General features: G+C 43.4%; 1 protein-coding gene across 6 annotated transcripts in view; it reads right to left on the reverse strand.

Moving 5' to 3' along the window:
• Positions 1-16,338, reverse strand: part of ADAMTSL1 (ADAMTS like 1) — an 869,288-nt gene that overhangs the window by 52,449 nt on the left and 800,501 nt on the right. For all 6 annotated transcript variants that reach the window (XM_017660035.3, XM_017660032.3, XM_073228449.1 and 3 more), the window contains 2 exons: positions 9,075-9,254; positions 5,097-5,231 (listed from right to left, as the gene is read on the reverse strand). In XM_017660035.3, coding sequence (XP_017515524.3) covers positions 5,097-5,231; positions 9,075-9,254 — 315 coding nt within the window. The remainder of the gene's footprint in view (positions 1-5,096; positions 5,232-9,074; positions 9,255-16,338) is intronic.

The following is a 16,338-nucleotide window of genomic DNA, read 5'->3' on the forward strand; positions in this document are numbered from 1 at the left end:
ATAATAACCCAATCAAAAAAAACCAGGGCAAAACATTGAATAGATACTTCACCAAAGAAGAAATAGGATGGCAAATAAGCACATGAGAAGAGGCTGAACACTTAGTGATTAGGAAAATACAAATTAGAACAAAGAAAAACCACTACATACCTAGTAGAATATTTGAGGTTAAAAAAGGCTGACTACAGCAAGTGTTGGTGAGGATGTGGAGAAACTAGAACTGTCAGACATTGCTGGTGAGAATCTAAAGTAGTACAGCCACTTTGGAAAACAGTTTGGCTGTTTCTTAAAATGTTTAATGTATACCTATCATATGATCCAGCCATTGCACTTGTAGATGTTTAATCAAGAGCAATGAAATGCAGGTGTTCATATGAAGGTTAAGTACATGAATGTGTATAGCAGCTTCACTTGTAATAACCAGAAATGGGAAATGACCATTCTGTCCCTCGACAGGTGAGTTATCAAACTGTAGTATATCTGTACAACAGAACATTAATCAAAAAAGGAATGCATTATAGATGCATGTTACGATATAGATGAGCATTGAAGTAATTACCCTTAGTGAAAGAAGCTAAATCCCACAAAAGTATAACTCTTTTTATAGAAAATTCAAGAAATCCAATCTAATCTGTACTGACAGCAGATCAGTGCCTGCCTGGGGTGGGAGCTGGACGGGGGCAGGGATGTGAAGGAATGACCATAAAGGGGCAGGAAGTAACTTTAGGGGATGGTTAAAATGTTCATGCTGCTGAATATGGTGATAGTTTCATAGGTATATACATATATCAAAATTTTAGACTTTATATGTTACTCATTATATGTTAACTCTTGATAAAGCTGTTAAACGATGTATATGTCAAATATGTTAAACACATAAATATGTATTGTATCTTACAAATCAATAAAATAGGAGCAGGTAACTTATAAATAAATGTAAATAACTGATAAACATTAAGCATATAAATTATTGAAAATCATAATGAAAATTAAAAAAATACTATTTTTTTGTATATTTTTTACTATTGTGTATTCACCAATTAAAATGGTAGATGTAAAAACTCTCGGTCTTATCTAGTGTTGATAATTTTATGGAAGTGGGAATTCTCTAGTGTTGGTGGACACATGAATGGGTAAAACTTTTCTGGAGGGCAATTTGACAACTATATTATAGCAAAACCCTAAAATATACAAAACTTATGACACAATAATTCCAATTCCAGAAATTGCTGTACATAAACAGAAATGTACACAAGGATTTAGGAATAAAAATATTCATCTATGTTTTCATGTCAGCAAAAGATTGCAAAGAATCTAAAAATTCAATATTAGAGAATTGGTTGAATAAGATATGGTACCTCCTACCAAAGCAGCTCTCAAAAACAAAACTGTAGAAGAACATTTAGAAATATGGAAAGAAGATTGTTATGTATCATTCAGTGAAAAAGTTACAAGTAGTATATAGAGTATGATTTCATTTTAGACAAAATATATGTATAATGATATTTATATTAATGCTTAGGAAAAAGATATTTGTACTGGTTATCTCTGGGCTAGGTAATTACACAAAATTTTCATTTTCCTCTTTTTGCTTCTTTTAAAAATTGTTCTACAGTGAAGATGTATTACTTTCATAATAAAACTCCAATAAAAGTTATTCTTCAAGTAATATCAATGCTAATGCCCAATAAATGATGGTGTGAGAAATATTAGTTTTGGGCCTTAGTAGTCCCCCCTAAATTTAACAGAAGGCTGCAATAAAGTGTAGGTGTGAGGGGAGGCCTGAGATGCTGCTGCTCTAAAAATAGAGCCCTAGTAACTGGACTTGGAATGCACCAGCTGGAGGCTTGTCCTGCAGAGCCGCTAGCATAGTTCAGGCCTTCATGCAGAAAGGATGGCTCTGAAACAAGGACAAAGAGAACCAGCACCAGTCTTGCCTGGGACCACAGGTCATGTCCGGGTGGGTCCACTCTGCATGGCTGAACCTACACTGGGTGCATTTCATGCGTATGTCATATAATAAAGAGTATGGGCAACAAGGGACTTTCTAATCCAAAGTCTTCATTTATAGTTATAGAAAGTGAAGCCCACATAGGCCCATGCATGTGCTGTCTAGTCAATATTCCTTCTTGAAAGTTGCAGCAGTGGCTTGAAGTAAAGTCAATGCCAGAGTGTCAGACAACAAACAGCCATTTCTGGAATAGACTCACCTACTGGGAATCTCAACACTTTAGACTTAACAGAGAAGAGTTAGCTTGATATATGGCTTTAAAAACCTCAAATCTCCCTTCTTCCCTTCTGCTTCTGAAAATATGAGAATCAAGGTCTATGAGTTACTGTTCCTGTGCACAGAACCATGAAGTTCCCTGAATTTGTTGCAGCCAACTGACGTTGTAGGTGGGAGAAATACATACACAGGACTCTTGCCATTTATTGGCTACAAGGGGGTTGGCAAGTGGCTGTCATCCTACATATCAACTGCCACCATGCTTGGTGGGATTATAAAAATGAATTCCAAGGCAGCACCTGGGCTGAATGAGAAAGACCTTTGGGACTGATTAGGGATGCTTGGCTGTGGCAGGGGTAGTCGGCAGTACCTCTGCCACATATTTCTGCACTGGTCTAGTACACCTTTTACTCTCAAATTAATTTCTTTATTACATCACTCCCACTACTGATTATCCTTACAGAATGTCAGATTAATTTGTTCAAAGGTCACTTTCACTACATCATTCTACTCCGTAAAAACCCTCTACAGGTCTGTCCCCATTTCCCACATAGTTTTTCTTTCTTGGTCTAATAATCAAGGTCCTCCACAGTTTGATATGATATACCATTCTAAGTTCTCAGCCACCTGACACAGAATCACTTCCCTGACCGATTTCTTGTACTCTGAACACAACACTCTGGTCTAGCAGGACCACCAATAGGAGCAGGGATGGGAGCTGGTCCCAGTGGGAGCAACTAACAGATCAGGAAGAGTCAGCAGCTGCGGGGCTCAAGACAGAGGAAGGTATTAGAATTCTTGGGTGAGGGTCCAAGCCAGACCTGGGCAGATAAGCTCTGGCTGCAGCTTGCTCCTCTTGGTGGCCTATTTTCTATCCCAGTTTACAGCCCATCACCAGTTTTAAAGCAGTGATATTTTATCGCTATTTCTGAATAGACATTGATACATACCCTACAGATTTCCATTTTGGGCTCATGCTATCTTCTTCACCTTGAGTACCTGATTGGCCCCCATGCATCCTTCAGGGCTCAGCTCCAGAGCATCACAGCAAGGCCCTGGTGTGTTTCAAAGGACCCACTTCCCAGAATCCTGATACTTCACATCATTTCCTAGCTCACCTCCACAGTTCCACACAGATCTCTCCTAGTTCTGCTGTGCTGGCAAGACACCGACATTCACGGCTAGAAGCCATTTCGCCCTTGACTTACATTCAGGGACTTCATGGGTGTTGATTCACTGCCTTACTCAAATGGAGCAGCCTGGATGTGAAAAGGGGCTTAACGTGTCTCTTCACTGTTAGATTTAAAACCATTCTAAGGTAAAAAAGTACCATAAGCTAGCAATGGAATGCAGTAGCAGAAAGCACAATAGCACAATAAATTCTTATTGCCTGTGGCTAAAATAAGACAAAACATTATTCCAGAATAAAGGAAGAAAGTAAAGCTCTTACAGAAAAATATGAGATGGTAACTTTTCCAGCATGCTGGATTGCATCTGAATGACCCAAGAATTACTGAACTTGAAAATAAATACCTGCTGCACAGCCTGCTAGTGACCGGGCTAATATTAACAGTTATGACTGTTTCTCATAGTGAAGAGTCTAGAATAGAAACTTAAAATGCACACATCTAATCAGGAATACGTTTACCATTTATATGACAAATTAAAAAAATCTTTTGGAAAGTCTGTGAATTCTGATCAATGTGATGTGGAAAAACGCAGAGCCAAGCTTGTGGGGAACAGACTTATAGGGAACTAAGTTACAGGGGAACAGAATAGGGCTACCCATAACTATATGTGCATCTTATTTTTAAGATCATATCAGAAATAGAGAAATCAGCAGCTTTCCCCATATGTTCATACACTATAAGCATTCTTTCTAATTTCAGATGATGAAAACTGAAGGTAATCTTTCTGTGCTATAATCTTAAAGATACCAGTCCTTGTGGCCATGTTGATAAGTCATCGCCAGTAGGATTGGGATCCCAGTGGCCTCCCATTCCTTGCTGGTTGGTGGGGAGGTGAATAGAGAAACTTTCTATTTTGAGGCACAGGAGTAATTCTACCAACATTTGGGGCCGCAAAGAAGTAGCATGAAAATTTCCTCCATTTTTGTAGGCCTGTTTTTTTTTTTCCAGGCCTTTGAAGGCAGAAGAATAACTCTCCTCCACTTTGATCATCTCCAGAGGTCACGATGGGAATGTAGAGGTTTCTCCAGCATCTCCGTGATTCTGGTGTGAGGTTCCAGAGCATGGATTCCTTGCACTTCTCTCTGCTACCTGAGGGCATCATCTATGTGGGCAATAATTTATGAAGATGCCCGAAGACAGGTGCCAGCAAAGTTGTACTTAGTGAAGTTATTTAAACACTGGCTTTGAGGCATCCACCTGGATTGGTGTCAAGCCCTACCCACAGAAGGCTAGCCTAACGAGAATTCTCTGGCTTTTGGGGGATTGCGGTCTTTCAGCTTTATCCTTGAAAGCGGATTACAGCTCTAGTTGCGGTGGGAGGACGTCACAGCAGAGCACTCGGTGTGGATGGTGAGGGGAGAGGAGACACAGGAGCTATGCTTAACTGCTCATTCTTTACTCACTGTTCAGCAAGTCAGTCTGATAGAGGATCTGGAATGTGGCATCAGCCCAAGAGGATTCAGAAGGGAGCCACATTGGAATCTAGATAAGCTAGAGTCCAGACTAAGAACGACACTCACCTCATATGGAAAGTCAGCCAAGTTTCCACTGGTGAGTCTAGATTCTGTAGACAGTTTAGTGATTTCCTGTTGGCAACCCCCCACCTGCAAGCAGTCACCCATCCATAAATTCTGTCCAGCTCTGGAATTCTGCCCAATGTTCCAGAGGGTTGGACTCACCAAGGAGAGCAGAATTCCCAGGATCCAGGACCAGCTGTGTTCCCAGAGGAGATGTCAGCACTGAAGGAAGGTTTGGTCCAGTAGCTGAAAGCAGGGCCCTGATGTCTTCTAGCTGTGTGGGAACCTGAGGAGGATCTGCAGGGAGGCAGATGGTGCATCAGGCAGCTTAAAGTTAAAGGCTGTATGAAGGTCAGAAGACGTGGGCATGCCTATAAATGTGTCTGTGTGTAAGGCAGGCATTACTATTATTGCCTTTTAACATTTTTTCCCTATAGTGAAGGTGTGCCTTTCAAGGTGCATCTGAATTTCAGACTTAATATTCGATGCCTGAAACAGTAAGGTCAGTAATAAGAATCAGGCCTGTTGATTTGCAGTGTTCCTTACTGTATACCACTTTCTACCACAGTCGTATTGGGTCCCTGTAACTGTGTAGGTAAATCAAACCATATTATAAAAACACTTTAAAAAAGCCAACACTTCTTCAGAATTGACTATATGCCAAGTCCCGTGTTAAATAGTTCTCATTTCTTTTTTCATTATAACATTCTTTAGAGCACTTTATTATTGTCCCCACAGATAGAGATACACCGCAGGAATTTCTTACTTAAAAGGAGCTTATGAATGGCTTTTTCTATGAAGAAAAAGGCCTGTTGATGAAGTTGATAAGCTAATTTGCTTTGTGGTCTGGAGTTTAATGCCCAAGTAGGGCCCAGAAAGCAGGACAGTGATGGTTTGTCATTCAAGATCTCATAAAGAGAGCTGAAGTCATCAGCGGTCACAGTTAACCAGAACTTAAAGTGACACAAATGGGAAATACAGTGGCTTGCTTACCACTTCCACTGCACAGGTAAAGAGTCAAGCACCTACTGAAGCTAGTAGTGGTATGAGGCCAGATTCTCCTGGAAAAGCAGCAGAACCCTGCTCCTTCTCTTCCTGCAGCTCCTGCTTCAACAGTGCGACTCACGCTCCTAAGACCAACTCCCACCTTCTTGTGCCCAGAGCACTTGGTGTAGAAAGAGAAGCAAATGTGTTGCTCTTGTAATTGATGGTCATTTCAATAGTGTTCAGTGAAGGCCTACTATGTGTTTGTCACCTTGTTTTAGGTACTTGTTAGGGATGGCAAAGAAGTCATGATGGTGCCAGTCTATTTCAGAAACATACCTTCTGTTTACTCTGCCTGAACTGTGGAAGACCATTGCATACAGAAAACAATGATGAGCTTGAAATTCTTACATATATAAAATAATTTAAAAATTACAAAAACATATATATTACATATATTACATAATTTAAATATATTCTTTATATGGTATAGAGTAAAAACACAGTGTTTGGGTTAGGCACCCTCAGTTTGAGCTGTGGCTCTGTCATTCACAAACTTGGGCAAGTCACTTAATCCCTCTGAGCCTTAGTTTCCTCATCTATAAAAATGATCACGAGCTTTCATGCCAAGTTCTGTGACTTAACGTGCAGCATGGAGACTTGAAATGTAATGAGACAGACTTTCATTCATTTATTCATATAGCCTTTGGAGGGATATTCATTAAGTATTGCCTCTAAATTCTAAGTATAGCATATGTAGAAACCTCATCATTTTCAAGATCTTATTCTAACTCTGAAATTCCATGACTTGAGGAATTGATGGTGGCAGTTTACTCAAACCTAGTCTCTCTTCGTGCCACCCTTTTTAATATTCCTTTGAGAATACTGAATTGAGTATTGAGGGACACTATGTTCCCTCAACGTTGCCATTAAATATTCTTTCAAGAATAGTAAAACTCAGGAAGCCTTTGCTTACTTACTAAAAGCCAAAAGGGAAGGTCATGTCCCATCTTCAAAACCACTGGATCTCTTTGGGCTGAATGTTGGCCCCTCCTACTGTCCTGACAGCTTCTATCATAATTTTCTTCTTTGGTGTACACCCCTTTGATTCTCCTAGGGAAACCAAAAATTCTGCAAGAACAGAGGTCACCTATTCTTGTCCTAAAGCTCTCCATGGGACTTAGAGACAACATGAATGAATAGTCATCCAATGGCTATTCCAATGAATGAATGAAAGTCTGTCTCATTACCTTTCAAGTCTCCATGCTACAGGTTAAGTCACAGAATGCAGCATGAAGCCTCATTTTTATACATAAAATTACTAGTTTAAAAATTAAGCCACGACATTGGTATCTTAACAGAGAGACATCACTTATATGGTCATAAAGTACGTATAAATACCAACAAACTTGACTAATAAGCCAACACTTCTGATTAAGAAAAGCCCTAAACTTGAGTCTAAATAACAATTTTTCCTCCATCAGGTTTGGTCAGAATGGAAAGACAGTATGCTTTTCAAGCTCCGAGTTCACAGCTACACCATATCAGAGCTGGAACGCCGCAGGAACTGGCTCACAGAACACACACGCCTCATTGGCAAAGCTACGGTAGCAGCCACATGCTTTCATCTCTGTTAGTAGAGGCAACAAGGACGGTTTATTAGGGAGGAAAAACCCACAGTAAGCACCGCAGCTCAGTGTGGGGCCACAGCCTCTGAGCCCGGGCTCCAGACCAGCAGCTCAGCCGGATGAAACCCAACACAACACAAATGCCATCCTTCATTGAGCTGATTTTCTGTGGCTTCCTAAGGTGGCTGGAGGCTTATACAGGCACTGGTGAGATGAAAACCCACCTGGGCCTTTCTGAAATCTGAGTGGCCAGGGGCGAGAGACCCTCTGCTTTGGTATATCATCAATTTGGGGTGTGAAAATACAGCATAAAGTTTATTCTTCCCTGAGGAAGCCCATAATGTATGAATGTGTAATTTGTGTGTGGTGTGTAATTATTCATATTTCTCATCCTTTCCCTTTTTTTCCTTGGATAGATAACGCTCTCTTTGTGAAAAAACTAGCATTAGTGCTCTAGTAATTGCTTTTTTTAAAAAAAAAAAATGACAAAACTAAGCTGTTTTACTCCATTCTACCAACTCCTGGACTCTGTGGGGAAGGTAAGCAGAGGATTCTTTGGGACAAGAGGGTTTAGAGCTCGCAACGTGGCCAAGTCCAGCACTGGGCAGGAACAAGGGCTCGATGGTGTCCCACCATTTGTTATTTTCAGATATCTATTTACTTAAAGAGTCAACTGTGTTAGACCCTTTCATCTGGGGTTGTGTTGGGGGTGCTAGAGTCTGAATGTTTTGTACCCCTGAAATTCATACATTGAAATCCTAACCCACCACAGTGATAATATTAGGTGGTGGGGCCTTTGGGAGGTGATGAGGTCTTGAGGACAGAGCCCTCAAATGGGATCAGTCCCCATATGAAAAAGACTGGAGAGAACTGGCTCATTCCTTTGGCCATATGAGGACACAGCAAGATGTCAGGAATTTGCAGCCCAGTAGAGGGCCTTCACCAGAACCCATCCAGGCTGGCACCCTGATTCTGGACTTCAGCCTCTAGAAGTATGAGAAACACATTTGTTTATAATCTATCCAGTTTGTGTTATTTTGTTATAGTATAGTAGCCTGAATAAACTCAGATGGGGGGGTACACGTGTGGACATTAGGTGGATTAGATTATGAACTTCCTGAAATTATATGAGAAATTTTGCATGCATGGAGGGGGTAATGTATAGTTTTCATCTGATTCTCAAAGAAATCATTAACAAAGGAGGAGTTAAGAATAACTGCTTTACTTCTGTTACCTCTATTTGATACCTGCCCTGTGTAGTTTCCACACAGCAACTGGTATCTAAGGCTTAGCAAGGTTAAGTAACTTGCCCAAGGTCACACAGTAAGTGGCAGAGCCAGAGTTCTGGGTTCAGGATGTCTGCCTGATTCTGTGTCCTATTTATTGGAAGGACCTAAGATGGGGAGAAGGGAAGGGATATTGATTTTACCTTTATGTGTCTAATGGCTCAAAGGAAGAGGAGGTGGAGGATGGGTTAGACAGTGACCCCAACAGGGTCCACCAGGACAGCCAGCGTTGAGCTGTTTACCTAGGAGCAGTAGCTGGGTGTTCTCGGTCAGCTCTCCATGGACATTGGCTGCCCTGCAGGAGTAAAGGCCCTGATCTGAGGAGGACACATTGCTGAGAAGCAAGGAGCCCTCGTGGAGATGGTGAGCGGAGCCCAGTTTGCTTCTATTCCTGAACCAAGTGACTTCAGCTTCAGGCACACCTAGGAAGAAAAAAAATAAACTCATGGCCAAACACATTCAGGTGACCCTGGAGGCATTTATAGTCCCTTGGCAGGCCCTCTCAGCAGCTGCTTTGCAGGAAGCATCTGCCTGGGCGTCTGCTACTGTCCTTTGGCCAAACTAAATAATGCCTCCAACCTCCAGTTGTCTTGAGATCTTTTGTCTTTTAAAACTTGTGCTGATGAGGCAGGAGGAGAGAGGAAAAGGAAAAGAAAGCAGGCAGCTGGTAAAGTGCACTTGCCAAGGTGGAAGGAAGGTACCCCAATTCTTTGGTGAAAACATAAAAACCTAAGAACCAGATCTACACATCAATGAAAATGAATAGCTGAGAGCTACGTGAAACAAGCCCCATGTTGAGTAAGCAAAGCCACACAAGACTGCATGCTGATTTCGTTTTTTGTAAATAAAACCCCAGAACTGGTAACATCAAGTCTCTGCTGTTAGTTGTCAGGGTGGTGGTTCCTCTGAAGGGATGGGAAAAATGGGGAGGGGTTGTGACTGAGAAGGGGAACAGGGCCTTGGCTGCTGATATTCTCTGTTCTTGACCTGGGGGTGCACCTTTATAGGTGCACCTTTCTGTAGAGGTATTACCATTCAATAAAAAGAGCTACAAAATGTCAATACATTATGACCCAGACAAACGAAAGCAGCTAGACCCTTACCAGAGCTGACTCTATACGTAGAGAACAAGCCTGTATTTTTTGAAGCCTATGTGTTTTCTTAGAACAAGAGAACATGAAACTATGGTCAGCTGCACCACAGAAAAAGAGACAGAAACAAAGTACTTGGTTCAATCCGAGTTAATTGTTCAGGGGAGAGCGAGCTGAGGAGAGCGGGTGCATGTGGGTCAGGACAGGATGCCTGTCTCTGGAAGGCGGGCTCGCCCTCTAGGGGTTCTCTGGATTGAATGTGTGTCTCTCCCACCACCCCGGGAAAATGTCCAGGTCCTAACCACCTACAGTGTGATGGAATTTGGAGATTTAATGAGATCCTGAGGGTAGAGTCCTTGTGACAGGAGTAGTGCCTTTTAAGGAGAGACCACAGAGCTAATCCCCTTTCCATCATGAGGAGACACATTGGGAAGACAGCCATATGTAAGGCAGGAAAAGAGCTCTCAGCAAGAACTGAATGGGCTGGCACCTTGGTCTCAGACTTCTCAGCCTTGAGAACTATGAAAAATAGATTTCTGTCACTTAAGCCACTCAGTCGCTGGTACTTTGTAATAGCAGCCTGAGTAGACTAAGACAAAGGATCAGCCTTCATTCATTAGGACGTTTCTCTCTGGTTTGGTTGACGTGCTGGTAAGCAGGCCCCAGTGCAGGACAAGCCTTCCAAGAGGGTCTGCATAGGAGGCTTGGCTTGAGGCTGAGCTCTGAGCAGGGAGACAAAGTCTATGGCATCTATTCACAGGTCTCCCCGGAGCAGAGAGCTCAATCCCTCGCACCACTCAGCCTGCTGACCCAGCTCACAAAGTTCACTCGTTGAACTCTTGGCCATGTAGCCAGGGCATGTTTAGGATGTCCAATCCTGGTAAATGTGGTCAAAGACAGAATAGTCAAAGAGCCAGACCGTTAGTCCTGTGCTTCCCCTGAATTGGGGCTGATTTTGCCTGTGGGGCAAGGGAAGTGCTGCCCTTAATGGGTAGCCTGCTGTTGAGCATCAGATGTCCTCAGGGGTTACCTGTGCACCTGTTACTTGTCCTTGAATTCGATGAACAAAAGTTGGCAGCAGCCCATTCTGCCCCACCCAGCTCAAGAGCCCCCATCATGGCCCCTCTCATGGCACTTGCTGTTCCCGAGATCCCAGAGGGGGAAAGTGGGGTCGGGGAAGGTGGTCTCATGCTTTCTCGCTAATACGAAGCCATCTTGTGTGGATTCACTGGTGTCCTGGGTGCTCTGCTGCCTCAGATGGGGTTTTCAGGCCTGGAGCAGTGACCTAAGGTGGTGGCCAAAGTGTCCTGTCAATCTGTGGGCCCTTTCTCCTGTCAGGGTGAATGGAGGAGTGACTCTCTGGTCTAGTTCAGTGAGCATCACTAGGAACCAGCAGACTGGCTGGAAAGAGGAGGCAGGGCTGCCAAAAGGGGCTGGGTGGCTTGGATACCACATCCTCGTCACATGAGGGAGAGGCACACACCCTGATACCTGATGCTCCCGTGCGCAAGGGGAGCCAGGCTGACTCGGTGTCTACGTTCACCTGGAGAAGAGATGCAGGTGAGAGGCTGATTTTCATAGCAGCACCACTAGGGAGAGCAAGAGCATCATGCTGCCCAGCCATGCCAGCTTGGACTCTAGACCCTGGCAAAGTGAAACACAGTTTTCACTCACTTTTCACGTGTTTAAAAAAAAAAACAAAAAAGCCCCGCAGCATTCAGGACAAAGCCTCTGAAAAGCAAGTTGAAGAAAATACTAGCCATTTCTACACTGAAAGCTAAAGGGAAAATGAGATCTTACAAACCATTTTCGACAACTAGTTCCCTTTAAGAACTGCTCACATGCAGCGCTTCTCACTGGCACGCTCCTTGGAGGAGGGCTGTGGGCAGCAGCACACCGTCCCTAGTGGGAACTAAGTCTGTTCCAAACAAGTGAGGCAGAGTAAGAGATTGGACTCTACGGGCTTCCAGGTTTGCCAAAAAAAGCATGATGACTCAGTGAACACTCTCTGCGATCGTGGGGCCAACAATTGTGCTGCGCCCCCCTGGGTAGCTCAGACAGTCCTGTGCAAGACCCCCTGCCACTCAGCAGTGCAGCCTCCAGTCAGGGCCTGTGCTCCTCCTGGAGGGCAGCCAGAGGCAGAGGCTCCGCGGAGAGAAGAAAGGCAATGGGGGTGGTAGGTAAGAGGAGGAGGGGGCAAAGGGGGAGGACCCAGGGATGGAGAGAGACCTGGGAGCCGTTTCTCATCTCCCCAGAAGTGGCTGCAAGCTTTTTTCGTTCTCTCCACCACTCTTTGCCTTACGCCCTCGTGAAATCAGGGTGTTTACCAAAAGGGCTGAATTCTTCAGGTGAGGGGAGGAGGGGTTCGTGGGAGAAATGGAAATGTTCAGGATAGTAAAGGGTAGAAGGAAGTTACCTCCAGTCTCTGTGAAACTGGAACAATGAAAGTGGCAGCAGTGCTTAGGGAATTATGTAGGAAATGGTCTTTAATATATTTATTAGCAAACCTCACTCAGTGTCACTCAGGCACAGACCTGCGTCATGAACTTGCCAATGAAGGAGCTGTTGCTGGTGTCATTTTAAGGGCTTCCTGCCTGGGACTGTGGTCCTTAGGCAGAGAATGATACCAAAAAGATGCTTCAGTATCTTTATAATCCTTCCAAGACTGGCTCTGACATTATTACAAACAAAGATGGAATAAGGGAACAGGAAAAATAAATGAGGCATCACAGAGCTCCTTTTTCTTTTTCTCTCAGGAGATGACAATGACGCTTTAGAAAAGGTCACCAGCCCCTGTGTAAGCCAGGTGCACATGCCTAATACCTGTTCAGAGTACCTGAGCATTGGGAGTGCACCATGGTCAGGACCTACACGAAATATCTGGAATATGTTAGAGGGATAAAGAACATTTGCAGTAAACCAAACATTTTATAAACACAATCACATTTTTCACAATGATCCTATTAGGCACTATTATAAATTCCATTTTACTGATGAGAAAAGTGGAACTCAAATAAAGTAAGACATCTGCCTATAGTGACATTAGTTTGGGTCCCTGACAGGTAACCCAGGTCAGAGCCTGTTTTCCCCTCCACCTCACCCCAGCGTCGGTCAGTGACCTGCGAATGGCAGGGTGGGGATCCAAACTCTTACAAGTGGTGCCACAGGTCCCCACCTTGACAGGTGAGTGACACTACCTGCCATTATGTCGGACTGTTTCTCTGTTTCTTCAGAAAAGATCTGAACAGATGCACTATTGTTTCTGAACTGTCAAATCCTTAAATGCTTTCCACTTGCAGAACTAACTTTTCTGCTATAATTGCGACACCAAGATTGGTGTTAGGAAGGAGGTTTCCAGAGTCCATGTGTGCTGGTTTTGTTAGTTCTCTTCCTATTGAGAAGCTTGGTCAGGTTGTGGGGGAATTTTTTTCCTTTCTAGCCTGTTGTGATGTGACAGCACATTCTACAGAAAGAAATGTCTGAGAAATGACAGAAAATACACTCTACCACAGAACAAAGTCCAAAGCTAAGTTGTTGACAAGTTACTTGGATAGGCTGCCTGTTCTGCACTCCCTGGTATGATCTGTGTCTAAAAAAAGGGAAGGGAAAAAAAACTTGCTTTTCCTTTTTCCCCTTGGTGGTATATCTTATCAACAACACAATGCTCTCCCTGTTGCTTGAAAGGATCAATAAGTAAGTCTGGTCATAATGGGTTGTAAACCTGATATGATTATAAGGATTAGTGCCTTTAATCTCTATTGAGTGCCATGTAGGGTGATATGTTATAAGATTCTTTTTAAAATCCAAGCCAGGATATTCTTGTTAACTAGGTCACTTGTTGTATTTGGAAGACCGCTTGCACCACGGCAGCTTCTCAACATCTTGAAGTGGGGCATCCACTGAAAGGTGCACCTTGATGTGGTATGTTTTAGAAGCTTTTTCAATGACTTGGTGCAAGACAAGGAAAGGATACAGCAGCCTCGGCAATTATTCTAAAGAACCATGGAAGGGTGGAAAGGAGGTTTTTAGTTTTCCACATTTCTCCATACTGACTGTGCCAGACACTGACTCTCTTTACCACACCTGTTTTCTTCTTTTCCTGGGTACCCATCTAGGTTACACTGCCCAACATCTCTTATAGTTGTGAGTGGCCGTGTGATAAGGGAATGTGAGAAGTAGCAATGTGTGCCACTTCCAGGTGTGGCCCTTAAATGCCTTCCCAGCCATCCTTCATATATTGTTTTTCTCCTCTTCTGGATGACAGGCTTGAGACACCCCCCCCAGGGAGACCTCAAAAGGTAACAGAGTCACCAGCATTTAGTGACCCTGAATGACTGTATGGGGCAGCTGGCCAGGAAGACTCCTTGGGTGCTTAGGTGAACAATAATAAACTTTTATTGGTTTGATCTATTATAAGGCTGGGGGTCTGTTTGTTACCGGAGTCTACCCTAATATACTGCCCATCAGTGATTCCTCAACTCTTTTTCTGCATCTCTAGTCCTGGAAATTTTATTTCCTAAGTAAGTCCTTCAAAAGCTTCCCTTGCCATTAGGATAAAATCCCAAATTGTGCCACAATCTATGACAGTGTGTAACATCTAGCTGCTGCTGCCTACTCTCCTACACCCCCTTAGCCATATGACATGCATTCTTCTCTGTTCTCTATACTATAGTCACACCAGCCATATTTCACTCCTTTAGATGCAGCATGCTCTTTCTACCACAGGCCCTTTGCACCTTCTATTCCCAGTGACTAAAACACTTCTCCTCCCCCAGTGCTTTATCTCCTACTCAGTTTTCTGAACTCTTTTCAAATAGAGAACAAATATGGGAGTGGAACAGTGGATTGGATCACTTTTCAAGAAAAAGCCTCATCATACTATACTCATTACTTAGTATTTTTTTATGCTTAAGGATTGGGAAGAATTTGTAAAGCTGCATTTTACAAGATGAAAGCATATAGTGCAAAGCTATTTAATGAAAAACTGCTAACAACTTAAACATGTAAGGCCAGGAGTTACTCTATGTAAGTTATGTAGTATTCTTGAAATAGACTATAATACAGCATTAAAATTATGCCATAGAAGAACCACAGAGCCCTTTGTAGCAGCAAAGTAGGTCCTTCTGACATTTAGCATTACAGCTGTCAGTATTTTGACTGCAGACCCAGCTCAAGGATGATTTCTTTGTCCAGTAAATTCACAGACCAGCTGTGTAATCAAAAGCAGGTCTCTTTCCAACCCTCTGAATAAATATCTTACTTAATAAAGGCATAATGACAGATATACACATTTATTTTAGTTAACCATAATCAATACAAATGAATACTATGAATAAAAATAAAAATAAAGACGGTAATGTGCACAGCCAGGCAAAAACCAGACACAAAACCTATGATCCCACTACAAGGTTACCAAGAGCGAGTCTCCTGGTGAAGGCGGGAGAAGAAGCCCCAGGCAGCATGGGAGAGTTGGCCGAAGCTGGTTTAACATCCAGGCTCCCCGTGGTGAACACTACCCCTCCTGGGTTCTGGTTCTCTCAATCTCCTTTAAATGCCCAGTTCCTTGCTCTGCTGCCCTTTGCTCCCCATTCTCTTACTCCTACCAACACCAGCTCTCAACATGCTCCACTATACCTCCAGTCAGTGCTCCATCTCTGAGGCATGTGTCACAGTGATCGGTGGGGGGTGGGGCAGCTCTGTACCCTAGGGCCCTCCCTCCCCTCCCTCCCCTCCCTCTGCCATCAGTCCTTGCACGGAGGGCAGCTCTTCATGGGAAGCCCTGGCAGAGCTCTTGTCTTATTCCCTACCTGGGAGAAAAGGACTTGAAGGGATTTAGTTCTAGAGGGTTTCACTGATGAGGTTGCATGCACAGGCCAAGGGAAGCTTTACAAAAAAAAAAAAGCAGCTAATGTACGATGACAGAGATGGATTTATATTTCTGGTTTCCTGGAGCTATCAGAATATTTCAGAGAAAACCAGACCTGGCTGTTCTTTGGAAACAACATGTTCTACTTATCAACATATTCCTCCTACTTATTCTAAATGAGTTCTCTGGGCTTATAAATCACAAGTGAAGGTAAACCCTCTGTTGACAGGGCTGAGATATAAGATGAAGAATCACCCAGAGCAGGAGGTGCTACTGGCTGTCGGCTCCGCAGGCAGGGGATGACGGGGAACCTGGATTTGGGTGGGTTAAGGTAGGGCGTATCTGATGAGGATAGAAATGGGAGACTTGGCTGGGCCCAGAACAAGAGCCATTCATTTCTTCTTCACACGGTGGGAGTGAAAACCCTAAGGGTGGATGGCACAAACCAGCGGTCCATAGGAAGGGACAGTCAGCAGCTGGGCATTGCTCAGCTCCGAGCTGGTGTCCTTGTTTTTTACCTGGAGGTAAATACCTTACAGAGAGCATAGT

This window comes from Manis javanica, chromosome 2, assembly GCF_040802235.1.
Source record: "Manis javanica isolate MJ-LG chromosome 2, MJ_LKY, whole genome shotgun sequence".
NCBI lineage: Eukaryota > Metazoa > Chordata > Mammalia > Pholidota > Manidae > Manis > Manis javanica.